Genomic DNA, 27653 nt, shown 5'->3' on the forward strand with positions numbered 1-27653 from the left:
TCACGGAGGTTGATTTGCTGATCAGTTTTTCAGCCTGTTTGTTGTCGCTTGGGAAGGAAAAGCCTACCTGAGAACGGGGATGGAAGGAAGGGTTCAGCCCCTGGTATCCTGGTGAATATTTAAAAGCTGGCTCAATGGGGTTGGGAGAAGCCGAGGTTTGGAGCATTTGCCTATTTCCACGGTATAAATTCTCCTTCAACGGCTAACGTCAACCTACCAACCTGATACCCTTGAACACACGGTTAGGAAAGGATGTTCACAATTTGCTCTGGTCCCAACACAGTGCCTTCAGCCTGTCAGTATCTTTTGTGTCCCTGCATTCCACTGGACCTGAAATCAGAGGTCACTAGACTTTTCCATTAGATGAACCGATGCATTCCCTTTTGCTTAAGCCAATTTGAATTTTGTCTGCCACTTACAACCAAAAGGGCCGTAATTTAGACCAGTTCGCTCACCCTTTCCTGTTACATTACACTGGCAGTTCCAAACCAGCCAATTCTCCCAGTAAAAACCATTTTCTTTCCCACTTCTTGGTCTGAGGTCTCCTGACTTCTCATTGTTTAAGCTCAGCCAAAATAAAAACGGGCACCAGAAAGAGATGAATTACCCTTCCAACTAAGTCACAGTTTGGGAACGAATTCAGAACATCGAGTCTGATTTGGGGCTCCCTAGACTTCCCTGGGACCACTATCTTCTGGAAATGTCTAATCGTGCCAGTGATGGTGCTTTCGATCATGAAGATTAACCTTCCCGAGCCTCTCTGACATGCAATTAAGGGAAGCATAATCGCATCTAAACAATTTGAATTGGATCTATTTGAATAATTTAATGTACACCTGCAACATTCAATCAATATCTGCTCCCCCCTTGCCTTTTTAAAATAATTAACTTTGTAGAGTTAAGTTACTCTAATTTCCAGCAAGTCTGAAGTGACAAAAGTTCAATTGGTGAAGTCTCGGGGGACAAGATTAGTATCTGCTCTTCTGTTCACCATCTCAAGACTCCATGCATTATTTGTAATTGGTATTAGCGACTTTAAATTCTGATTAATTACAGGAGAGCCTGTTCTCGATGCAGAAACAAAGCCACAAGTCGGGGAATAATAGACCCAATTATTCCCAGGTTGGCTCTCCGTAATAGATTTTATTATCAAGATAGCTCATCTCAGAGGCAGACGCAAAGAAACCCATTTCATCAGACGATACCACCTCTTGAATGGAGACAAACATATTCACGGTTTGGGATAAAGGCAGGTTGGAAGAATTCCGTCCCAGAAACGAGTCTGGGGCTGTGGGCATGGGGTCCCCTGTCCCCTTTAGGACCAAGTTTCTTTTGTAGAGAAACCTTTGTGAGGAGACAGGAGCCTGCGGTGCCCGGAAGGGGGTAGTGATATAAATATCCACATTTTCCCCTGTCAGCTCATTGAGAATGCAGGAGGCCAGAATGGGTGGGGAGTGAAGCAGTGTGAACAGTGAGTTTATAAACGTGTTGGGTCATTTTGGATCACACTGAGATAACGGGGCTGTAATTAGGAGAGCTCTCTCCCCATCAGGAGAAGCATAAAAGGTATTATTTATACCCTGCTCATGGCCCCAAATGCCCTCCATATGGAATGCCTTTTTAAATACTTCAGTTCCCAGCCAAAATAATTCATCTTTATGCTCTGAAGTTCATAGCCATTTGCGGGAGGAAAACATAGAGAGGTGTGTATGTGTGTGTGTGTGTGAGTGTGTGTGTGTGTTTCTTAAACGAAACCCTTAACTCTGGGTGTGGTGAATGCCTCCGGGCTGCGTTCTCAACACAGGTTGGAAACATGGGTCCTTGGGTGACCAAGAAAAAAAAAGACGAGAAAAAACGAGAACAAGTGTGAAAACCAAGGCCCTCACCAGGTGTGGCCAGGTTCTCAGAAGACAGGAGGAAGTGGACAAGAGGGAGAGTAGGAGGGGCGGACGTGACAGGCAGAGTTAGGACATGGCGTGAACTGCTTGCTCTAGTCTTTCTGAGCAGATGGGGTCGATCATACCCATTTGACACACGAGGCCAAAGAAGTCCTTCTTCTGATGGTGAAGTCCTACTTCTGATGGTGAAGTAGTTCCACTTTAAAAACAAAAAAAGTGAATGTGGGGCACCTGGGTGGCTCAGTTGGCTAAGCATCTGATTCTTGATTTTGGCTCAGGTCATGATCTCATGGTTCATGGGATCAAGCCCCGCATTAGGCTCTGCACTGATAATGCGGAAACTGCTTGGGATTCTCTGTCTCCCTCTCTCTCTCTCTCTCTGCCTTTCCCCTGCTCTCTCTCTCTCTCTCTCTCTCAAAATAAATACATAAAAATTTTAAAAAATTGCCAGCGAATGATGAGATTTGATTTAAGAGCCTAGGACCCCAAACCTACAAATCCTCCTAACCCTGGCAACCCCACCCCAAGGAGACTCCAAGCCCCCTGGCAACGGCTCCTATCAGCTTGCAAAGCTTATCGCTAAATGTTCAAGCACTTTGCAGGCCAGTTGTCAAACACAACCGCCATTAAAACACAATGAGTGTAAATTTACAATCAAATAAATCATGAAGAACAAAAAAAAAAAGGAACAGAGCCTCAAAATGCATTGCTTCATAATAATTGCAGCAACATTTTACTCTTGGCCAATGATTTTGAAGTGTCTCATCTCTAGCCTGTGTGTAGGGCGGCTCCCCATTTCCGCGTTCAGTGACGTCATATTGATGGCTTGAAGTCAGCTCTAGGGGGAGATTTGAAAACACTACCAGGATTCACCTGCTCTGGAGAGCTGGTTGTTAACACGCTTACTAGCACATGACGGCTCCAAGCTTTTCTCCTGCCAGTGCCTTCCCAGATCCACATTCATCGCAACCTGCCGCTCACATCAGTGGGAACTCTTCTCCTAACAAGGGGTAGGGAAACCCCCCAGTTCAGAAGGGAGACAAGACCCTCACGGCTAGCCCATAATCTGTCTTAGGCCTCACATTCTTTCCCCTCCGCCACCCCAAAGGTGGAAAATATACCCCCAAGTCACACCAAATAAATAATTCATGGGCCATATAAAATTGATGCTGGATTTAACAAAAGGAGAGCCGAAAGTGGTTGCCCATTAACTATTAATGATTTTGCCCGGGCGGCTGACAAGCCAGGCTCAGTGAGGAGATCACACCCATGCTCCCATGTTTTATTCAAACATTATTAAAAGTACACAGTCTACAGCAATATCTTTCATTCCACCCAGAATTGGGTTGTGCTGTGAAGTTGCCACTGGGGCCAGGAAAAGTTGGGATTGGGTTTTCCTGGACTCCCTCCTGTCTTTTTCCTCCGAGGGTAGGGAGTTAAGCTGCTTCCTCCTCCTGCCCTGAATTCCTCTCCTTCTCCAGTATGTTTGTGACCTTGGGTACATCACATCACACCCCTAAACCTGTTTGATCAGTGGGATCAATGAGTGGGGAGTTCATGAGCATTGCCTTCAGAGTTATTGTAAGGGTGATGTGAGGGCAGTGATCTTAGTTGGGGGCGCTTCTGTTCCCAAGGGCACATTTGGCAATGTCTGGAGATATTTCTGATTGTGACGACTTGGGGTGGGGGGACGCCACTGGCCTCTAGTGGATAGAGGCTGGGGAAGCACCTAAATGTCCTACGAGGCACAAGAAAGTGCCCCCAAGAGACAGTTATCCAATCCCAAAAGTCAATGAAGCCTAGATGACAGAATCAAAACCAATATGACTTTTTATACCTCAGGGTTTTGTTTAAATGTTTTTAACATTTATTTATTATTGAGAGACAGAGAGAGACAGAGCATGAGCATGGGAGAGGCAGAGAGAGAAGGAGACACAGAATCTGGAGGAGGCTCCAGGGTCTGAGCTGTCAGCACAGAGCCCGATGCATGGCCTGAACTCACAAATCCAGCCAGATCATGACCTGAGCTGAAGTCAGATGCTCAACTGACTGAGCCACCCAGGTGCCCCTCAGGTTTTTGTTTTTGTTTTTGTTTTTGTTTTTAACAAATGTACTCGAATGAGTACATACAATGTGTCTAAAATTTATTGAGTAGGAGAACGGGTTTGAGTTGGTCAGACCTGGGTTCAAATTCTGATTCTGCCATTGCTGGGAAGGTGACTTTGGACAAGGTGCTTCAGCCCTTTGGCTCTTGTTCCTTTACTAGTAAAATAGGGATATTTTGCTCAAAAGGGAGGTTTAAATGAGAGAACTCGTGTAAGTGCTTAGCCCTGTGCCCAGCGTGCAGTGAGTGATGAACAATCAATAGCTCCCACCAACATCACGACCATCAACCATCATGGGCATGGGATGGGAGGGAGAGTCAGCAGATTTATGATAAAGTTTAAGTAGATGGAGAATCAGAGTCAGGGGGAGGGGTAGGAGAAGAAAGGAGAAAGAAAACAGTGTGACATCTGCTAAGACCGTCCCGTGAGCTATCATTGGGCCCTTTTACATAAACCATCTCATTTAAGCCTCACTGCCACCCAATGAGATTGGCTGCATCATATCTCCCTTCCCCATTTTACAGATGGGGAAACTGAGGTCCTGTAATGTTAACCTAGCTGCCCAAGCTCTCTGACTCCAATCCGGTTCTCTTTCCCACCTTGCAGCAAGCTGAAGGGTGTCTCCCCAAAACTCATATCCACTGGGAACCTCAGAGTGTGGCCTCTTTGGAAACACATCTTTACAGATGTAATTAGTCAAGACGAGGTCATATGGGATTAGGGTGGGTCTTAAATCCAATGACTAGTGTTCTTTTTTTTGGAGTGTATTTAATTATTTGGAGAGGAAGAGAGAGAGAGAGAGAATATGAGCAGGGGAGGAGCAGAGGGAGAGGGAAAGAGACAGAATCTCAGGCAGGCTTTGTGATGTCAGTGCACAGAGCTTGGTGCAGGGTTTGATCCCACGATGGTATGATCATGACCTGAGCTGAAATCAAGTGTTGGCTGCTTAACTGACCGAGCCACCCAGGTGCCCCCCAATGGACTAGTGTTCTTATAAGAAGAGGAGAGGTCATGGAGGGAGAGAGGAGAAGAAGGTCATGTGAACACAGAGGCAGAGGTTAATGTCATGTTGCCATGGCCAAAGAACACCCAGAGCTGCCAGAAATTGTAAGAGGAAGAAAGGATTCTCCCCTAACGCCTTCAGGGGGACTACGACCCTGCCAACACCTTGATTTTAGACTCTGGCCTCCAGAATGGTGAGATCATAAATTTCCACTGTTTTGAGACAACGGGTTTTGGGTAATTCGTTACAGAAGCTCTAAGAAGCTAATACGCATTCACACGAGTTAAAGCAATTATTTGAGGGAATGAGAAAGAGAGAGAGACGTAATGTGTCTGCCCTATGCAGGTGGCCGACAGGTAGGAGCTGAAGAAGAGTGAGGGCAGCTGTAGAGGAGAGCAGGTTCAGGGTGGGAGGAAGGGATTTTGTGGCTGGCACTCAGGTCAAGAAACAACACGACATTGGGTCCTTTCATGCCGGAGTAGAACGTTCGAGGTGCTAAGAGGCAGATGACCAAAGGCAGAAGGATCTACAGAGGCTCTGGGAAGGAGCTGGGATTTGGTCCTGAAGCGAGTGGAGAGCCATGGAAGATTTCTCAGCAAGAAGAGTAACCCAGTAAGACGTGTCCCTTCTGGAAAGATCTTCTGCAGGGATGCGTGAGGGTGGAGGGAAAGTGGGGAGACAAGTTGGAAGGTAACTGTGGAGCCCCAGACCAGAGGGAATGGGGCTTAAATAAAGACAGAGGAAGCAAGGACGAAACTGGAAGGGATGGATGTTTTTGTAAATAGCCAAGTAAATTAAAACAGCAGGTCTGGCCGCTAAACTGTGTGAGCCAGAGAGAGAGACAGGCCACTGGGATTTCTAGCGTGGGTCACTGGGGAAAGTAAGCAGAAGTCCAACCTATGTTTTTCCAGACCTGGGGAACTTTTGAAAAAGACCGTTGACTCAGGGGAAAGTTCAGGGTAGGGGTCAGGCCAAGGTGCTGGGGGTAAGCCCAACAGGTGCGGCCTCCAAAACAGAAGCACGTGCTGCAAAGCAGGCAGAGAGCAGGGCTCCCTGTCACCAGGAGCCTTTCCAGCTGCCCTTGACCTCCCTTGGTAACCCTGTCCTGGGGCTGAGGTGGTTTCCCCTGGGCTCTGTAACTATTGAAAAACAGCAGGACATAAATCTGCGGATGAGCTGTCTCATCGCTCCCATGACAAAGGGACTTGAATGATTTGGAGCCAGAATATTCTTTTTCTCCATAATGGCTCCTGGAGTCGCCAGGAATAGTACATTTACTAAAATTAATGGCAAAACCTCATTTTTCTTTTTTCCGGGAAGAGAAGTTCCATCGGCGGTGTAATTGATCCTGATCTGGACGTGCCGGTGTGCCAGCCAGGGGTGTAAATCATTCACGCGAAACAACTCACAGCCCTTTAAACCAACACCAACAGTGACAAATGGAGCAGGCTGGGACAGGCGGAAGGGAACACGAAAGGGAGATCCATCAACATCCTTCCCACTTCTCCCCAGGGCCCAGAAGGTGGGATCTTTTGGGGGGTGTCCCCCAGCAGAGCAGGATTTTTCACCAAGATTGGGCTGAAAGGGCAGGGTTGTGTCACACCCATCCTACCTCTGTCACTCCCAACTCTGCAGCCCTGGACCAAGCCCCTCACATGTGTGCCCCTCCACCTCCTCCACCTGCTGGACTTGACATGCACATGAAAAAAAACCATGTCTAAGCACGGAATGCTTAGTGAATGAATGAATGCACGCATGCTTGGTCTGGGGAGTTAGAAAAATTCATCCTAGGGGCGCCTGGGTGGCTCAGTCAATTGAGTGTCTGACTTCGGCTCAGGTCATGATCTCATGGTTCGTGAGTTTGAGCCCCCCCCCCCCCCCATCGGGCTCTGCACTGACATCTCGGGGCCTGGAGCCTGTTTCAGACTCCGTGTCTCCCTCTCTCTCTGCCCCTTCCCCGCTCTCTCTCTCTCTCTCTCTCTCTCAAAAATAAAAATAAACATTAAAAATTTTTTTCAAAAAGTTAGTTAAAAAAAAAAATTCATTCTATCTCTCCCAGGGAGATCTGAACTTAAAACATGGAAAGCGAAAGGAGCAATGCTTTACTCAAAGGAATGGCCGGCAGTGACAGTGGCCATGGTGTCAGCTGGCCTTCTAAGAATCCCCCCAAACCCCAGTGCACAGACACCTTGCTTTGCCTGTAAAAGCTCTGAGGGCCCATCACAGAGGGATACGTGAAATACATGAATAACGGCCTTTGCGATTTCTCTCTAGTCCGTGTGAGCTCCTTACAGGCAAAAGTGTGCCTTGTTCCCTACGGCCCATGCGAAAAACTAAGCGTACCTCTTGCATGAAGGAAAGAACCGGAACCGTGACTGCCTTTCAAGCTTTTGGTGAAGTTGGTTAGGCAACACATGACGTGGAGCAGCCGTCCCCTCGTCTCACAGGGAGGGGACGGAGGAAGGCATGCGCATGAACCTGGAGAGGTGAGGTCACAGCCTGGGGACGCACCAGGACACCACACTGATGGGGCAGGGGGGATTGGGGTGCTTAGCATCAGGGCGCTCCCCCCCCTCCCCCCCCCCCCCCCAGAAGCATTTGGTCGGCACTGTGAGCGTCTACAATGCAGAGGCTTTCCGATTCTCCCGGCTCCCCACCGAGGCCCACCCCCCGTGCCACGCCCACAGTTGGTGCCACGCCCACAGTTGGTGCTGGATAGACAGATGTTGGTGAATAAATGGTAACAAGAAATTACGACATCCTCTCCTCGCCCAGTGGAAATATCCCAGGGCCCACAGGCAAGGAGTGTATTTGAAGGCAAGTAGGTTAGTGAGTTTGGGACGTCCACTGTTAGGAAGCGTCTGCCAGTCTGACACTGTCCTTTGAGCCTTGCTAATCCACAGAGTCACGAAAGAAACAAGCTGTGCGGGGTCACGGTAAGAACACACCGGCTAAGCAGGAACACGCCCTCCTTTCCCGGGGTGGGTTGAAGGGTGGCCCCGGAAACCCGGAAAGCCTCCTAGAACCCGGCAATGTGACCTTATTTGGAAAAAGTCTCTTCGTAGATATAATTAAGGTAAGGATCTCAAGATAAAATCTACCTAGATTTAGGGATGAGCCCTAAAGCCAATTGCAGGTGTCCTTAGAAGAAAAAAAGCAGAAGAATATTTGAGACACACATCCACGGAGAAGGCAAATACTGGAGAGATGTGGCCACAAGCCCAGGAATGCCTGGAGCCACGAGAATTTGGAAGGACAGAGAAGAATTCTCCTCCACAACCTTCAGTGGGAGTGTTGGTGCTCCTAATACTTTCATTTCAGGCCTTTGACTTTCGGGATGGTGCTAGAATAAACCCCTGTTGTTTGAAGCCACTGAGCTTTTGGTACTTTGCTAAGGCAGCCCCAGAAAATACACTGCCCAACCACAGACACACCAAAACAAAGAGCAGAATTCAGTTTTCGTAAATTTATGTAGCATCTTGCAATCGGAAAGCGGAGAACCATACAGGTCTCATTTCGGCAAACACACAAGCTTTGTGTTTTACAGTTTTTAGTTTGTTTGTTTTTATTTTGGTTCCTATATGGGGGGGTGGGGAGTGCACTATAATCTTTTCAGCATTTCAGGGCCTTTAAAGATCTTAAGCTGGGGTGCCTGGGTGGTTCAGCCCGTTAAGCATCCAAATTCGGCTCAGGTCATGATCTCACGGTTCGTGGGCTCGAGCCCCACATCAGGCTCATTGCTGTCAGCATGTTAGCGAAGAGCCTGGAGCCTGCTTCGGATTCTGTGTCTCCCTCTGTCTCTGCCCCTTCCCTGCTCTCACTCTCTCTGTGTCTCCTGTTCTCCCTCTCACTCCTTTCCCTCCTTCTCTTCTCACTTTCTTGTCTCTATCTTGTCCCTGGAAATGGGGATAGAGACAGGAAAGTGAGAAGAGAAGGAGGGAAAGGAGTGAGAGGGAGAACAGGAGACACAGAGAGAAGGGGAAGACAGCCACTATCTGATCTGGCTGGCACGCCTGGGGGTCTGGCCGGTTAAAGAAGACATCAGAGAAGATGGGCTGGGATGTTCTCTCGCTTCCAGCCAGACATGGCAGGTGGGGAACTCAGCTGCATGAGAAACAGGGCTGGTGAATGAGGAAGTCATTCTGTCAACTGGAGGAAAGAGCCTTTCTCTCTCCCTGGCCATGGGAGGCGGGGAAACTGCCAGTTATGGGGCTTGGGGTTTGTCTGGGAACCTGGGTCTCTGTGCGGAGCCTCACCTCCCCCCACACAACAGCCTGCCTGATGGCTTGTCAAGGGCAAAGCTTATGAGAGTGACACCAGCCGTGGCAGGCAGTGGCCCGAGAAATATACTCGCTGCAGGCGGACAAGTGGGCGAGACCTGTCACAAAACCAGAATGGACGGGGCGGGAAGAGATAAAGACCATGATTTAGGGACCTTCTGGCCAAGCCTTGGCAGGTGGTGGGTTGTCTCAGTGAAGGCTCTATGGTGGCAGGCAAAGGGGGTGCCAGATGTCTCCCGGGTCACAGAAGCAGAAACCTGGAGTTCTAGGGACATCAGACCTCGTGGGGAAAAGGAGAAGCCAGCTCTCTGAGATGCTCTGTGATCCATGCAGGGAACCATTCTTAGAAAAATACAGTGCATGATGGGAGAAACCTTCCCATGGGGCAAGATACAAATTCGTACCTTTTTCCCCCTTTTGTCTCCCTATGAAATTTAGTAAAATGCCAAACTCTACATTTTATTTATTTTTATTTTTTTATTATTTTACTTTCTTCCTTTTTTTTTTTTTTTGTCAGGATAGGAGACAAATTTTTAAATCACACCAGGGAGCAGAGCACGGTTTAGTCAATAAGAACACAGACTACAGAGTTGGACAAGCCTGGGTCGAATTCTTACTAGCGTGTGTGTAGCCTTGGGCAAGTGTATGTACCACTCTGAGCCTCCATTTGGCGTGCTGCTGTCCCCTTGCCTCAGTTTCCCCAGCTGCTAAGTGGAGATAAGAATAGTACCTACCTGGAAGTACTTTTATTTTTGCTGTTGCTGTTATTAGCCCAGAAACAGCTCTGACAGTTCTTAGATGTGACATTAGACTAGTTATCTCACCCCTTTGGAGCCTCAGTTTCCTCATCTGTAAAATGGGGATAATAATTCTGACTTCACAGGGCTGTTATGAGGATTTTACGATATGGGTGTTAAGACGCCATGCAAGCTGGGCATTTAGTCAATGTTGATTCCTTCCTCTTCCCACGAGGCTTTCCTGCCTTTGGAGTGGAACGCGCGAGGCAGGAAAAGAAAGACTGGAATCTGACGTGTACACGTGCTGGGCGGCCCATCCAGCAGCAGTGAATGCCATTGGCCCACTTGGGGCCGCCCCCAGGCTCTGCAGCCAATAGCAGCGTGCATCCTCCGCCCGGCCCCTTCCGGTGTCTCCCTGCTTCCCAAAGGCCCAGACCTGCCCCAGGGGGCTCTGATTCAGCAGGCAGCGGGCATGCCTGCGCCCGAAACCCTCCATCGCAGGAGAGCCAGCGTTGGGCACTCACCAGCTCCATGCACCTGCGGCTGGCCTCCGCCTCCCGCCGCACCAGCTCTTCCATGTCCGCCTTCAGCTCCTCCAGGCGCCGCTGGTAATACTGGCTGCTCTCCCGCTGCTGGGACTCAGACTTGGCCGCCTGCGTGAGCTCCTCGCCCATCTTGATCAGGCTGTCCCGAAGCCGGATCACCAGGACCTGGAGGCAGGCGGTGTGGAGAGCACACATGCACCATGGAGTTAGAGGCCAGGCGCCCGAGACAGAGGGCTCCGGCAAGAGAAATCCTTTGCTGAGTCTCCCTGCCCTTGTATAAGGTAATCAGGACGACAATCCCGAGTTCTGATACCGAAACAAAGAATTTATTTTAAAAACCTAGCAAACGAGGGGCGCCTGGGTGGCTCAGCTGGTTGAGTGACCGACTCTTGATTTTTGGCTCGGGTCATGGGATTCTCTTTCTCCCTCTCCTGCTTGTGCTCTCTCTCTCTCAAAATAAATAAATAAACTTAAAAAAAAACCTAGCAAATGATAATTGCTATTCAGAGAGGCAGCCTAGCATACAGCTGAGCACCCTGGCTTTGAATATGCCCTAGGTTCAATCCCCCAACTGCCTCTTCCTGGCTGTGTGACCTTAGTCAGGTTATTTAACCTCTCTAAGAGACAGAGATGATGACAGTATTTATGTCCTAGGGATCATGTCAGACTTGAAAACGTTTAAGTTCTGCAGAAGGCTTAGTTCAGTGCCTGGCACATAGAACATTTTAGATAAGAGTTGGGGATTATTTAAAAATTTTTTTAATGTTTATTTATTTTTGAAGGAGAGAGAGACAGAGTGTGAATGGGGGAGGGGCAGAAAGAGAGGGAGACACAGAATCCAAAGCGGGTTCCAGGCTCCGAGCTGTCACTACAGAGCCCGACACGGGGCTCGAACTCACGGACTGCGAGATAATGACCTGAGCCAAAGTTGGAAGCTCAACCGACTGAGCCACCCAGGCGCCCCAAAAGTTGGGAATTATTACTATTTACAGCAGCCCCCATCATTTTACGAAGATGTGCAGTGGGGAGAACACTACGCTGGGAAATCAAAACCCCTTCCCCAGTATGGATTTTGGTCTCCCAATTTGTAAAGTGAGGAGGTTTTGGTCAGATAAGGTCCTTTGAGCCTCAGCTCTAATGTTTTATGGCATTTTTCCCTTTCCAGGGGGAAGAGCCAAGAGGACACAATGAAAAAATAGAGAGAAGAGAGCTGTGGGCATCACCAGTGCTACAAACCCAAGTGCTGTTTTGCAGAATTCATTAGTTGGCCAACATGCCTGCAGCCAATCGATTCTGATGGGCAAATACTCTAGTGTTGACCTAAAAGGGAGCCCACATGAATATTTCAGGTCCTTGAGCAAGACGCTGAGCCCCTCTCCAGATCTGAGACTGAATCATGGTTTAGAAGAAAAGCATTACAATTCAATTGCCCTTCGCCTTTCAAATGGAGTTTGGTAACAATTCAAAGGGTGGGGTGGGGGGTGTTAAAAGGAAGAAGAATAGTTCTCAAAAGGTGTCCCTGAGGCCTGGAATTCTACTAAATTCAAGTCACAACAGCAGAGGGGAAAGGGAATTTGGATATGGAATCTGACACATAAAGGGTTTTTTAAAATCATAGTTTTATTTTATTTTCTGCTATCGCTTGACTATGCTAGATTCAAGCAAACGGATATAGCCTGACATTATATAAACTTAAAGTGTAGTAGATCAAAGTTCCATGGTGATCTGCAGAGACAATTATGCCTCGAGGGATCCCTTGAGCAGCTCCGAGAAGCTCTGAGGGTCAAGGCAAAGAAGGATCTTTCTCCATTCTTCATGTATCGCACACAGCCTTCTTAGAGACAAAGTGCCCAACGGGGGATTGGAAGAATGGCTCAAAGTGAGGAACGCAGCCTCAGCCTCGCATTTCTAGATGGACCATCCGGTGGCTAAGCCAGCTGACTGCGGAGAAATTACAGCCTGGGACCAGGGGAGAGTGATGATCCCCGGTCCATCTACTCCTGTCACTGACACTAAACGGCTTTATCTTGAACAGGTCCCTCGACCTCTCTGCCGACACCTTGTAGTTCATTCGGTGAGGCCTATCCTACCTTCCCTACAGGGCTGTGGCGAACATCCAGGGGAGTGGCTAATGACAAACAACTTTGACAGTGGTGACGTCCATGTCGCTGGCCTGCAGAGCTAAATGTGAATGTTGTCACTGAATCTCACCCCAGCCCATCCACGTCTTACCTGCCCTGCTCAAGGTCCAGCATCAATGTCACCTCGTCCTGGAGGCTTCCCTAATTCCTCAGCTTGAAAAGACCTCCTTGCCCCCCAAACCTCACAGCCCTCTGTCCATATTATGGGTATTTATGTACCTATTTTACTCACATCTCCTACAAAACTCCATGTTTCTGAAAAGCAGAATCTGCTTTGTACATCTGTCTTTCATGTGCCTAAAACAGAGCCTGGTACACGCTAGGTGCAAAATAAATTTCTGCTCAAAGTGAGTGTTGGGTGCATAAGTGCATGAGTGGTCAGATGGGGACAGGCAGAACGGGACCGGTGGATAAAAACACGGACAGAGGGGTCAAGGTCTGAAGAAAGGGAAAGAACAGAGGGAGAGAAGAAAGCATGGAGAAAGGAAGGAAGAAAAGACATAAGGAGGGTGATGGATGGAATGATGGCATATGGACGTGGATGGAGATACATAGAGGTGGGTAGGCTGGATGGATAGTTATCTGTGGGACCGTGTGGTTGAAGGAAGGCAGAAAGGAGGGAATGGGAGAAGCAACACAGATGAGAGACGGGTGAGGAATGTGTATCCAGAGAAAGGCATGCGTGGATGGAGGGACGGTCAGAGGACAGACGGAGCTTACACGAAAGCCCCACGGCTCTAGGCACGAGCAATATTTACATGTCCACGCATACCTCAAATCTCTTAATCTGCACTTTCTGGAACTCCGTCTTGTTCTCCAGGTCACAGATGACTGCCTCCTGCCTGCTGACAATGGCTCGATCCACGGTGGACTGTTCCAGGTACTCAATGCGCATCTGGGCCACCTGCAGCTGGGAACGAGCCCAAAAGATCCATTGGCCACCTGCTGGCCCTGAGTCCCAGAATGGAGACATATGCCAGACTCAGCCCCAGGCCCATTGCCACGGCCTCCTTCCTGGCTCTGGTGATACATGTTAAAGACACAAGTGCCAACTGCCGATCCCCTCATGCCAGACCCTGCCCCTGCGTCTCAGATGCTGGAGGTGATGTTTCCTGTGTCTTCCACGTCCAACACAAGACTCAGTCACTGCTTTGCTTACCTCCTTTCCCTGCTCTGCTAAGGGGGCAAAGCCAGCGTGTGAGCCGCGAGCTTTGGCACCCAAGGACGCAACCAGAAGTGGGCTTGGGAGCCAAGCATATATACCAGACTTCAAAGCCAGGCTCTGCCACTCTCCAGCCGGATGCACCTGGGCAGGCCGGGTCCCTTCCATGAGCTCATTCTTTCTTTCTTTTTCTTTTTCTTTTTTTCCTTTCTTTCTTTCTTTCCTTTTTTTTGTCCGAGGATTGAAGGCGATTAGCGCCTGGTATATGATTAATACCCAACAGATGCCTACTGCTGCTATTATTTTTGTGGTATTTGGTATTACTCATCCCCATGGACATTTGCTTGAGGTTCTGTCATTTCGACAGAAACTCTAAGCAGGCACAGGCGACAGACCTTAGAAGCGCTTTGAGAATCCCATGGATGATAGCAGCCCTAGCTAATGAGTGAAATTCAGGGGCATTTGGAGGAAATATGGCTTCAAAGGAAGATTTCACAAAGGACAATGGTCCTGTCTTGCACAGACCATCCCTTTCCCCTTGGAACCATTTCTCAGAGGGGGAAACTCTTGCACTGAATGGCTGATGAGTTTCACTGCACAGGACATCTTTGGATGCCACACTGGCATGAGCAAAAGTCAGCGTGTGTGTGTGTGTGTGTGTGTGTGTGTGTGTGTGTCTGCTGGGATCGTTCTCAACTCCTTTGGTGCACAACCGAAGTTGAGTGAATGGATGAATGAATGAGTGAGTGACAGTTTCCGGGATCCAAACTGGGAGGTCCCAGAGGGAACCCTTCGTCTCCGCACTGTGGCGGCTCTGAGCACATACTTGTTCTTGAAGTTTCTGTTTCTCCTTCTTGGCTTCCTCCAGCTGCAGCTGTAGGTCTTGGATCTGCCCAATGTCAGTAGCAGACTGGTGAGACAAAAAAAAAAAAAAAATGTCACCTTGAGGCTTTGCGGGGAAACTACTGCTGGAAATCCCTTCTCCCCACCCCCAGATGTCTAAGACTCTCAGAACCTGTGACACAATGGCTCGTTCCAGAAAGTTACTGCTCACATCCTTCCGACATTGTTCGTCTCAATGTCCGCTGAGTCACTCCCGTTATATAAGCCGATTGCTTTGGTCAACTGCCGGCATGCTGTTCTATACCCTTGAGAGCCCAGACAGAAATGGGCTGGCCACAGCTGGCCACAGAGGGCCAGATACTGAGGGAAGAGAACTCTTGCGTGTCAAGTGACTGGGATTCTAGACTTGGCCTTGCCCTCTCTGCACCTCAGTATCCCCGTCTATAAAATGGGCTGATAGTCTCTGCTTAGCTCCTCCACGCAGGGTTTGTTCAGAGATTAAATGCGGTGGAGACTATAAAGATCTTTTAAAAAAAAAAAAGTAGAACCAAACTGTTAAGCATGATTATCTCCAAAGAGAGGGATTCCAGGGGGAAGGCAGACCCCCTCACTTTCTATTTCCTGCATGTTATGTATTATGTAAATTATTTATAATGCGTATAGGAGTACCCTGCTTTTGTAACTGACCAAATGAAGAAATTTCCCTTCTGACCCCAAATAGGTGTGATTCACAAAGGTGGAAGATGGCATAGGCTATTTTGGTGATGGCTGTTTTAATGTTGGTGAAATGTATCAGTGGTTATTTTTGTTACCGTTATTCCTTGTTTAGCAGAAATTCCCACGGATCCCATCTTGGTAAGATGCACCTGAAGCCTGGTAGGCACTGTACCACGGGTCCCCTCTGGGGTACAATGTGGGGATGATGCTCATTACTCCTGGAGGGGCTATCTTCCCCGTTATGCAGATCAGAAATCTGCCAGGGATGCCCTCACTCATCTGTCAGCTCCACCCCCAAGCCTCTGCCGTGCCCCAGCCTGCCACTATGCCTCCTGATTGCCTCCTGGGTCCATCCCTCGCCCATGTCCACTCTGCCTCCCCAGTACAAGCCAGCCACAGTCTTCATTCATTCACCGGCTGTTTACTGGGTGCCCTATTCCACACCAGGCACTCTTTCTAGACTCTGGGATCCAGCGTAGGACAAGACAAGTGCGTCCAGGGGTGGCATCCTGGCTGATCCTCTCTCTCCTGCTCGTGCCCCTGAAAAAACTTGCCAATGATTCCCATCACACAGAGGGTAAAATTCAAACTCATCTCGGCCCCCAAGCCCCTGCTCTGCTGGCCTTGCCAAACTCATCTTGCACCACACTCCCCTCGCTGGCCTCCTGCCAGGCTCTCAAATTCACCATCCCAGCCCTTTGCATGTGCTGTTCCTTCTGCCTGGAACATTTCCTGCACCCTCACTATCCCATTCAAGCTCACTGACTCCTGTTTCTCATTTGGATCTCCATCTGAGGGCCACCTCCTCAGGGAAGGCTTCCCTGACCTCTAACCTCAGTCAGGAGTCCCAGAACCATGCTCATTTCCTTTCTGGACTGTCAGCTCAGTTTGCAAACATTCCCTCTGTTCTGGGTGATTATGTGAGAACGTCTGCCCAGCTCATGAAACTGGGAGCCACGTGCACGCAGGAATGGGATGTGCTTTTGCCCAACATGGCATCCTTGGCATTTGACATGGTACCTAACACATGATGGGGGCACAGTAAATATTAGATAAATGAACGGATATCTCAATAGATGTATGGAGTGGTAGATGAATAGATGGAAGGGTGAATGGATAGGTAGATGGGTGATGAATGGGTAAGTGGGTGGAGGGAGGGATGGATGGATGGATAGAGGGACAGGTGAGTGGCTGGGTGGGTGCGTGGACAGATGGGCGGGTAGATGGGTGGATGGGTAGATGGGTGGATAAAATGAGGATAGGTGGATGGGTGATGAATGGGTAAGTGGGTGGAGAGATGGATGGATGGATGGATGGACGGATGGATGGGTGGATGATGGATGGATGGATGGATGGATGGATGGGTGGATGGATGGATGGAGGGAGGGAGGGATGGAGAGATGGATAGGTGAGTGGCTGGATGGATGGGTAAATAGCTGGGTGGATGGTAGACGGGTGGATAAAAATTGGGGATAAGTGAATGAGTGGACCAATGAGCAGAAGAATGGTGGATGGATGAGTATTTTGATGGATATATAAAAAGGGCATGCGGGTGGGTGAATGTGTAGATAGGTGTATAAATAAATCAAAACTTTTCTTGGTGGAGATGTCTTCCAATAATGCATGCCCATCTGAGGGTGACATCCTCCTCTATCAGGACCCCACAAAATTTCACAATCCCTATTTATCCTTGTGGCATTTACCCCTCCAAGGTCCTCAGACCAGAGAGGAGGGGCCCAACCACATCCCCCTGGCAATATCTCCCGCCTCCCCTGCCCAAGGCCACCAAGCCTCCTTCCACTTTCCGTGGCTACCTGAGCAATGAGGTCCTTGTGCTTCTGCATGAGGTCGTTCAGGTCGTCCTGGTCCTCATCGAGGCGCTTCAGCAGGTCAGCCCTCTCAAACTGCAGCCGGCATAGCTGCTCATCCACCTGGCAGGAGGCAGGACAGTGGTGGGGTGGAGGTAGAAGGGTGGTTGGGAGGACGACAGCAGGGGCCCGATGAGGAGCAAAGTGCGGGGGCTCGCCTGTGCGTGCATCAGAGGAGTGACCGTCTACCTGAGAGGCTGGCCGTGGGGGTGTCAGTGACAGCTCTGGGTGTGTGTGCGTGCATGTGCATGTGTAACAGGGCAGCGTGTGTCTATGTGGACGGACGTGTGTCCATGTAAGCCCACACGGGATTACATGTTATGTCCATTTTAAATGCGCCTGGGACACAGTGTGAGTGCAAACCCCTGTAATCTCCGCGAGAACCGGGACTTTGTTCTGTTCACAGAGACATCCCCAGCACTCGGCCTACATACAGCAGGTGCTCTGTAAATAGATAATTGGGCGGATGGATAAAATTAGATGCATATTTTACCTATGAGGGCATTTATTTTGTGTGCGTGTCCGGCGATTTTGTAGGTGAGTGTGTACATTCGTGTGTGTGTGTGTGTGTGTGTGTGAATGTTTGTGGTAAGTTCCCCTTAAAGGGTCCAACAGGGATCTGGAGACAAGCTTTTGCCTATGAATCTGTGGCTATACCTAAACTTCGGAATTTTAGATGCGGAGTAAAAATTTAAGTCAACCTTGTACACCCAGACAGGGCACTTAGAAATGCACACCCAATTTTCACCCATATATTAGATTCATAATATATGTTCATTTCCCCCATTCAGTGGTGAGCACATAGTAGGTTCCTAATAGATGGCTGGGTACCTTAGAGGAGTGAGCCTAAGAGGGCCCATGAGGGATGCCCTTGTCTCCACGTGTAAGAATGAATATGCAGTAACCCAAATGTAATGCCCAAGTCCCCTGTTATGATGGTGAGCACACAGTAGGGCTACAACAGGTGCCTGGGACCACTCACGTGGTGAGCACACTATGGGCACACCACAGACAGTTTTGTTCCCAGCCAGGGTACTGAGCAAACAGTAGGCTCACAATGAATGCATCCCCACAGTGCTGAGCACACAGTCGGTCTACAACAAGTTTCCTTGACTACCTTTGGGGAGATGAACACATAGTTGATCCTCACATATGCCCTTATAGCTTTATAGTGCTCAGCTCATAATAGGATGCCTGCTCTCTCAGAGTGTTGACCCGGCAAGTCTGCAGTAAGTGCCCTCGGCCCCTCTGGTAGTGCTGAGTACACAGTGGTCCCATGCTAGTTCCCAGAGCCCTATGCTGGCCCCAGGTCCCCGCAACTCTAGGAAGGGGCAGGTACCAGGCTCTTATTCCGGGTCATGTTCTCCAGCTCGCTGTGCATACTCTCCAGGTCCGCAGTCAGCGCCTTCTGGGTCTTCAAAGCATCTTCACACTTGGCTTCACTCTGCTCCAGCTGCACCAGGCAGGGGAATAAGAAGGGAAGGGGAGGGAGGGGAAGGAAGGGAACGGAGGAGAAGGGAGGGGAGGGGAGGGGAGGAGGGGAGGGAGGGAGGGGAGGGGAGGGAAGAGAATGGGAGGGAAGGGAAGGGAAAAGCCTCGTGATGCCGCCTCCTTGAATGTCCTTCCCCTCCAGCCCAGCCCAGCCCCTCCCAAGTGGTGGAATAATTTACAGACGATCTTCTCCTCCCGTCTGTCTTCACAGCTATTCATCAACCCACAATGAGGGGAGGAGAACGTGTTTGCATCTGAGATGGCCAGGCTCTGAGATACTCAAAATTGAACAGGCACTGTCCCATGAAATCAGGCTAGCCCGCTTCAGTGCCAGTAGCTGGTCCCCAGCTCTGCTCAACAAATATTTGCTGACACCCACTTAGTGCAGGCAGAGAGCAGTCAGCCTGGGCCCTTCCCACCCGCTGTGGGGAAGACAGGCAGGGACAGCCTCCCTGAGGAGCACAGGAAGAAAGCCATGGAGACACTGGGAACACAGGATGAAACCGGGGAAGGCCTTCTGGAGGAGGTGCTCAAAAGTCAGTGGGAACTTGCCAAGTAGATGTTTATTAACCAGATTTCAGAATTGTAAACCCCCTCTAAATGGTATGCAACATATTTGCCATGTAAGCATTTTTCCTGGGTTCTTGAAGGTTAAGAGCCACTGACCTAAACAAAGTTTCTCTTTCTCACCCTTTTCTGTCTCATCTGATGTTCACCCACCGGCACACAGTAGGCCTCTTATCTTAGCAAAGTGGGGCCATCAAAATAGGTACAACTATCTCCCATGGCCCCAGAAGACAGACTTTCCCTGTTGGAGAAAACCACATCCGGGCACAAACCCTAAGTCCATTCTGCACGTGTCAGTTTCCCCTTGATTTCCGAACCCTAGAATCTCTGAGCAGAAAACACCCTTAGAGATCGCCCGAGGAAAACACTCAGGGCTCAGAGAGGGACAGTGCCTTGCCTGAGGTCACACAGCTGCAAGGAGTGAAGATGCCACTCGATATTGTCCAGACTCGCAGATTTTCTCACTGCCAAGCCACGGTCCCTCCAAAACAGTTAATAATATTAAGGTGCGTGCTCACAAGACAGAACAAAAATGCAAGCTGGAGTCCTCATGAAATGACATGCATACAATCTCTGATCCCTAAGGCCACTGAGTAAGTGAAGGGGCCCTATTGATCTGTAAAAGGAAAACAGCTGAGCCAAGGTGGAGGCCACCCCAGGACAACTGGCCAAGAGCCCGTCCGGGATCATTTTTATCTCCTTCCCAACTGGGCAGAGAATACCTTCCTCAGGATATCCGGAGCTCAGCCCAGATGTTAGAATGATGCTAATGGCAACGGAAGGCGGGGACAATGGAGATCACCAATGATTCACACATCTCCGGTCAAGTGCTCCGGGAAAGGTACTACTCTCATTTTCCCTCGTAATCCTCATCTGTGAGGTGTGCACGGCTATTATCCCATTATACACGTGGGGAAATCGAGGCCCTGAGCTTTCTCACACTGGCATCTCTAGTTCTAGCCCCACCCCACTGCCGGCAGCCACCATCCACAAAACTCCCATTTTCCAAGACCCCAAGAACAATGTATTCCTGCAGTGGGCTCGGTGGGGGACAGCCCGTTTCCCTGGGTGGGACAGCTGAGGCGCATGGAGTGTGATGTGGAGGCATTGTCAGAGCATCATCGACAGAGGAGGTGAGACGTCTTATCTTCCTGCAGGAGGCTCCAGGGGCCTCTGGGCAAGGCACGGAGGTGGCAGGGCAAGGCCAGGCCCTGGTTCTCGCAGGAGTTGGAGGCCTCACTAAGGAGAAGCATTTAAGCTAAGACCTGAAAGATGCAGCCATGTACATATCTAAGAAGAAGAGTGCCCTGAGTGGAGGAAGTAGCTGGTGCAAAGGTCCTGAGACAGGAACAAAAACAAAAGCGGAAGCGGTGCTGAGGGACAGAAAGGGAGCCAGTGTGGCTGGACAGCTGTACAGGGAGGAGGGGGACGGGGTGCTGAAGTAGCAGATGGGGCAAGGGGCACATTGGTGAAGCTAGTGAACCGACCTCGGTCAGTAGGGAACCTCTGGTGGAGCAAGAGGAGGAGGGTGGCATGATCTACCCCTGGCTGCTGTGGGCAGGATGGGCTTTAGCGGACACAACTGGAAGGAGGGCAGCCGATGAGGACACACCGTGGTATGTGCAAAGAAGAAAAAGTCTGGGCGGGCAGGAGCTGGTAGGCCGTCCTGGGAGATGACGTCAGATAACTAACAGTGGAAGGGAGGGAGGAATCACACAGGGCCCTGTTGCCAGGCCAAGTTGCGTGGCCCGGGGCCAAGAGGCGAGCCACAGCCACTGTCAGGAACGGAACAGCGTGGTTCCAAAGACAAGGACAGCAGTTCCCGACCTGGGCTGAGGGTTTTGGCAGCACGGTGCCCTGGCCCTCAGAGCCTCCCCGGACAGAGACGGGCATGGCTATTGGGGTTATTCTTAGCTCCTGCTGGGTTTGGGATAGGATCATCTTGGCCCCGATGGGTTTTGGCATGAACAGCTGCACCTGCTACCGTTGTCTGGGGACCATTTCCAGGGCGCTGTGCTTTCTCCGTCTTGCTTCAGAAAAGCCCCGTAAGAGCTCTTGAGAGCAGGGTACCTCCATTAGGACTGGCTGATATATGAGGACACCGACGCTCACAGAGCGAAGAGGCCTTGCCCAGCGGTCACGCAGCCGGTCAGCAGAGAAGCCTGGTGCGTCCGACTCCAGAGTCCAAGCTCTTCATTGCTGGGCTCCACCGCCCCTCATGAAAAGAACTCTCTGGAAAGTCTGGACCGCGCGGGGAGGGCGGATTAAGAGAAAGAGAAAGCTCGGTTGCAGAGTGAATGGTTGACCCAGTGGCTTGGTGTTCCAATGGGAGCCCCCCGGGCAGTGTCACGACGGCCTGGACCAGGCCGGGGGCTGGATCAGTCAGAGACAATGGAACAGAACTCGGGGGTTGAATCCCTGTGGTCGGTGGGACCGAGGAAACACGCATCATCCCCGGAGCCTCCTGGCACCGAGGAGCCTCCCGGAGATAAACACGTTCATCCCCGAGGGACGAGGAACGAAACCAACACTTACTGGCGCTTGCGAAGTGCCAGCTCCCACCACGTGTGGGGGTCAGAGCTTGGGCATAGAGCCAGGTCTGGAGGATCGGCCTTTCTCACTTGGTCATGTGACCTCGTGCCTCAGTTTCCTCACCCGTAAACTGGGCAGAGCCGTATCACTACAGAGTCCTGCGTAGTGAGTGAGTGAGACCCTGGGAGTGCTTAGCACCGTGTATGGCAGTGAGAAACCCCTCAAATAGTAATGGCAGTTGTCACTCCTGTTTGCCCCTTTCATTCCCTTTAACAGCCTAAGAAAGGTTTGTTTTTTTTTTTAATTTATTTATTTTGAGAGAGAGTGCGTGCGTGCACAAGCAGGGGAGGGGCAGAGAAAGAGAGAGGGAGAGAGAGAACCCCAAGCAGGCTCCGCACTGTCAGCGCAGAGCCTGAAACGGGGCTCGATCCCACAAACCGTGAGATCATGACCTGAGCCGAAATCAAGGGTTGGACGCGTAACTGACTGAGCCAGCCGGGTGCCCCGAAATGGGTGTTTTTAACCCCGTTTTGGAGGCAAGGAGAATGACAGAAAGAATGTCAGGTTCTTGCCACCAGGGTGAGGCAGGGCCTCGGCTCCCACCATCGCAGGGAGGAACTTCAGGCTTCCTGGCAGACCAGGGAGGGAGGAGGCAGGGGGCCCACCTGAGGCACACAAGCCAGTAGGATCTGGAGGGGCAAAACCAGAAGCCGCCCGCCAGCCCGAGGCCCCCACCGGGCAGGCTCCGGGCTGCCGCTGACAAGCCATCTAAATGCCGAGCTTTAAAAATGTCAATTTATTACACTTTAGGGAGCGGGAAGAAATACAGGGACATCTCGGGCTGATTTTCCATTATGGATGACCCGGCGTAAGAATAACTCACCGCACGTTATTTCCATATGGGGGCTGTTTGAGTGACGTTTTTATGAAGTCGGGTGGCAAGTCATGCTGGGGCTGAGATCAGACCTTTCGGGGGAGTGACACAGCCCAACGCTGCTTGGAAAACGCCCTCCCTTCCCGGGAGGCACTCCAGGAGGAGCAGTCAGAGAGCAGAAGGGAGTTGGGCAGCCAGGACTCCCCTCAGGAAGGGTTATGGGGGTCCACTCTCCTGTCCTTGTAGCCAGTGTAAGCACTGAGGATCCCAGGGGGCAGGGGACACCTCACACCTTTCGGCTCTGCGTCACCATCTTCTGCGTGGACGAGCCCACTGGGGCGGTTCCCTGCCAGACCTCCAAGATGCAGGGCGGAGAGGGTTCGGGGGACAATCTTCTCTCTCCAGACTTGTCTTGGGGCTGGGCCCCCAACACGCTCCCAATGAGACAACGGACTTGATTTTCATACACGTTCATGTTTTCTTTTCTCCTCCAAATCTAGTTTTTCGTAAAACCAACACAACGGTACTAAAGGTATATGGAACAAAGCACCCAATGCCTTCCATGACTGGAAGCTTCTCTTCCTCCTGCACACGGTGTCATTCAATCGAGCGCCCTTCCCTGGAATCTGCTCGAATTCAGAAAGGGGGGCATCCAGGCAGGGTATCATTTCTGTCCCGGCCCCTTGACCTAGGAGTCTTCTCTACGCTATAGCTACAGGTGGGAATGTGCTTCCTGACCGTGTGCATGAACTAAGGGCTTCCTAGCTTTGTTCTGGTGAGGTCCTGACTCTCCAGGGATTGTGGGAGAGCCCTGAAGGTCCTTGAAGCCTGGTGCTCTCCCGGGCAAGAGGAAATGACAGATCAAAGCACTGCATGAATCTGGACAAGGGATGTCATGGACGTTGGTTATGACCAACTCTTACTCTGTGCCAGGCACTGCTCTGAGCACTTTTCACCAAAAGACGGGGCTGGCAGTGCGTTCTCCCAATATGGCCTCTCATCCACCACGAGGTGGGACATTCATCGTTACCACAGCATTGCCTGGTGGTTAAGAGCACACCCAATGGTGGGGCGCCTGGGTGGTGCAGTCAGTTAAGCGTCCGACTTCAGCCAGGTCACCATCTCGCGGTCCGTGAGTTCGAGCCCCGCGTCAGGCTCTGGGCTGATGGCTCGGAGCCTGGAGCCTGTTTCCGATTCTGTGTCTCCCTCTCTCTCTGCCCCTCCCCCGTTCATGCTCTGTCTCTCTCTGTCCCAAAAATAAATAAAAACGTTGGAAAAAAAAAATTTTAAAGAGCACACCCAATGGTCAGGCAGAATCGGGGTCCAATCCCAAATTTCTATCTATGAGCCTACGACCTTCAGCAAGTGACTTAGCCTCTCTGAGCTTTCATTTTCCCATTCACAAAATGGGGAAAATAATGGTCCGTATTTTCATTGAGCAGGACTGCTGAGTACAGTTGTATTCGTTGTGCACTGCACAAGCCTAGGGGCTGCCATGCACATGGATTATGAAGATGAGCTCTTACCTGTACCAGGCACTGCTCTGAGAACTTTTACTGTATGAACTCATTTATCCTTCACAATGACACTCTGAAGTAGGGTCAATAACCATTCTTGTTGTTACAGTCGAGGAAACTTAGGATAGAGAGGTCAAGGACTTACTGAAGGTCTCACAAGTGCTAAGTGGCAGACCTGGAATATGACACCCAGTCTGAGCCATTGCACTGCATTCCTCCAGTAACAGTGGTGCCCATGACGGATGTTTTATGGGGGAAATTCTGCGATGCGTCTGCACAGCATTTAATCTCCCTTCTTTTTAAAAAAATTTTTTTCTTAATGTTTATTTATTTTTGAGACCGAGACAGAGCATGAGCGGGGGAGGGGCAGAGAGAGAAGGAGACACAGAATCGGAAGCAGGCTCCAGGCTCCGAGCGGTCAGCACAGCGCCCGACGCGGGGCTCGAACTCATGGACCCCGAGATCATGACCTGAGCTCAAGTCGGACGCTTAACCGACCGAGCCACCCAGGTGCCCCAATCTCCCTTCTTTTGATAGCGGCACCCCATCTCCCCTGCAAAAAAAAAAAAAAAATGCCCATCCCCCAGATGTCCAAGTGTATCTGATAGAGCTGACCCTCCCCTAGCAAGCGCTGAGAAGGGCATGTGACTCCGCCCAGCCAATCAGAACACCACTTCCCGTTCGCCAGCGCGCTTAGCTGTGGGGTAAGAGCCTAGAAGACACCGGGATTTGGGGGAGACTATAGGAACGAAGTTGGTTCTTTGTGATGCAGGATGTGAGGTCGGAGTGTCTGGCAGTCCTTCCCAGCAGGAAAGAAGAGACGGCCTGAGAATATAAAGTGACATCAAAGGTGCTGAGGCAGGAAAAACATTCGCAATGACGTGGTTGGAGAATCTAGATCTGGCCAAGCCCGGAAGGCGCTGTCAGCCACAGAGTCAACACTCAAAGCCACTGGTGGCAGGGGCGCCTGGGTGACTCAGTCCGTTAAGTGTCTGACTCTTGATTTTGGCTCAGGTCATGATCTCACGGTTTGCGAGTTCGAGCCCCACATCGGGCTCTGCGCTGTTAGCGCAGAGCCCGCTTGGGATCCTCTCTCTCTCTCTCTCTCTCTCACACACAAAATAAATAAAATAAACATTAAAAAATAAAAATAATAAAAAAACCTTTGGTGGTAGTGTTTGCTGACTGATCTGCTAAAAGTGTTGGACCAAAGTAGCTCGATCCAAACCTTGGGGTAGGATAACAATCATTCGTTGTCTGCCTATTCTGTGTACAGATCCCTCCTCACAGGGGGATAAATATCCCCCCTTCCTGATTGTTCAGTGGGAAAAAGACGAGGGAATGAGATTTCTCCAACACCGACTCTATTAGGCACCGTGGGGGCCCTCGCTGTTCATTTTACCACTACAGCCCACAGCTGCCCTGCGAGGCAGGCCTCAGCCCACAAATGGGGAAACGGTAACCCCGGGCAGGGGAAGTGACTTGTCCGGGATCAGATCCGAGCCAATGGGGCTCCAAGCCCCTGCTCTTCCTGGGCCACCACACAGCCCACGCCGCAAGGAGCCTTTCCCTACTGCTGACTTCATCTGCAGCGTGCTCTCTGCAACATCTCCCTCCTCCCCTCCCTGCACTCCCTGGGAGGGCGATTGAGATTCCCATCACATATACATCAACTACAACCCGATGAATAGCATATTACTTGCCTATGCAAAGCCATCTGCCGGCTTTAAATACCTGGCGAAAATGTTTGCTTTGGACTTATTAAGCCACGAGATGAGTGGGCCAGACATATGGAATGAGGCGGGGAGAGGGGAAAATGCTGATGTTTGGGCAGAGCTGTTAGAACTTGGATTTCTGGGTCTGGCCGAGCAACTCGGAGGATTTCAGAATCCTGCATCGCAAATGCCACGGGCAAGCGTTCTAAGAAACGGTGTCTCTGGCGGGCTGATCTCAACACATCCCAGGCCTTGACATCCCGTCAGGGCGCTCGGAAGAATTAACCTTCGGTAGGAAGGCTTTCCCCCGAAGGGAATTAGCGGCATCTCAAACTATAGACAGTCCTGATATCGAACAAATTTATTAAATGCAAACATATTAAAAATGTCAGGCCAGGTCCACCAATGGTCTATCCGGCTCAGAAGTCTGATGACTGTGGCCCCAAGGGGAAACTTCCTAAGACCATCTGGTGGTTACTCTCTGTGTCCTTGGTCAAATGACTTGAGCACATATTAAACGTTCCATCGTCTTGCTTACCCTGTGCATCATTATTTATTGATGCATCGAAATGCTTTCTGGTTTCCATCCTCCTCAGAGTAAAAATAATCATTGTTAGTAGTGGACTAATCATAACCAGTCTCTGAATGCTTACCATGAATATGTTATTTGCAACACATAACAACTCTTTGAAGTAGGGACTTTCACCATCATTGTATAGATGAAGAAACTGAGGCTCAGAGAGGTTAGTTAACTTGTCAAGATCACACAGCTTGTAAGTGGTGAATGGAGCCAGGACCAGACCTGAATTTTAAACCCACAGCCTTTTCTTGTAAGCCCTGTGGCCCGGGCTTCCCCCCTGCTGAGTAAAACAGACCTCCTTTCACTTGTTTGGAGTCTATTTCTTTGAGGGTTTGAGAGTCCTTCCTCGGTAACAGAAGGTAACGATACTTACGGCAGTGAGCATCTCATAACGCATATAATGGTCGGATCACTAGGTTGTACACCTGAAGCTAATATAATATTGTACTCCAACTATCCTTCAGTAAAAATTAAAATGAAAAAAAAAGAGTCCTTCCTAATTTTGCATTATAGGCTCTAAGGACCGCTCAGGTACTATATGATTAAACAGACTTTACGAATTTCCTTCTTGCCTTCACCTCTGGTTGCAGTGGCTTTCGCGTACCCTGATGTTCTCCAAAAAAAAGAAAACCTTGGAAAAGCAGGATAAGGTACACATAAAACGCCTCCCCTGCCCCCATCCTATCATGACCTTATTTTTATTATATTTTCAGCACCCCATTGTCCCAGCACCCCATTGCTCCCCTAAATAGTGTTATTGTCTGAGTACCTCCCCGTGTTCCCACTAGATAATGGGCTCCTGGAGGCCACCTGGGGCCACTCCCCTCTGGGTCCCCACACGGTAGGGGCTGCACCCACATGCGCTGAGGGAGCCAAGGAAAGAGGTCAGCTTATTGCATCACTAACCTGTCCCGGTCCAGAGAGGGGTGGGGCCGCCTGTGTCTGCAGCCCGAGCTGCCCACTGCCCCTGCTGCCTGAGCCAGCCCTGAACACCCCCTCGGGAAGCCACCTGCTGCCTGGCCGCTCCCAGCTCCTCCCGAGCACAGGTCTCTGACCCAAACACCGGCCGGAGTCCAGA

General features: G+C 50.3%; 1 protein-coding gene across 3 annotated transcripts in view; it reads right to left on the reverse strand.

Annotated features, from left to right (window-relative positions):
* MYO18B (myosin XVIIIB) overlaps positions 1-27653 on the reverse strand; it is a 255506-nt gene that overhangs the window by 60871 nt on the left and 166982 nt on the right. For all 3 annotated transcript variants that reach the window (XM_027050907.2, XM_027050908.2, XM_027050910.2), the window contains 5 exons: positions 18639-18752; positions 17246-17362; positions 14698-14781; positions 13482-13619; positions 10548-10733 (listed from right to left, as the gene is read on the reverse strand). In XM_027050907.2, the coding sequence (XP_026906708.2) occupies positions 10548-10733; positions 13482-13619; positions 14698-14781; positions 17246-17362; positions 18639-18752 (639 nt within the window). The remainder of the gene's footprint in view (positions 1-10547; positions 10734-13481; positions 13620-14697; positions 14782-17245; positions 17363-18638; positions 18753-27653) is intronic.

The sequence above is a fragment of the Acinonyx jubatus genome, chromosome D3 (assembly GCF_027475565.1).
Source record: "Acinonyx jubatus isolate Ajub_Pintada_27869175 chromosome D3, VMU_Ajub_asm_v1.0, whole genome shotgun sequence".
NCBI lineage: Eukaryota > Metazoa > Chordata > Mammalia > Carnivora > Felidae > Acinonyx > Acinonyx jubatus.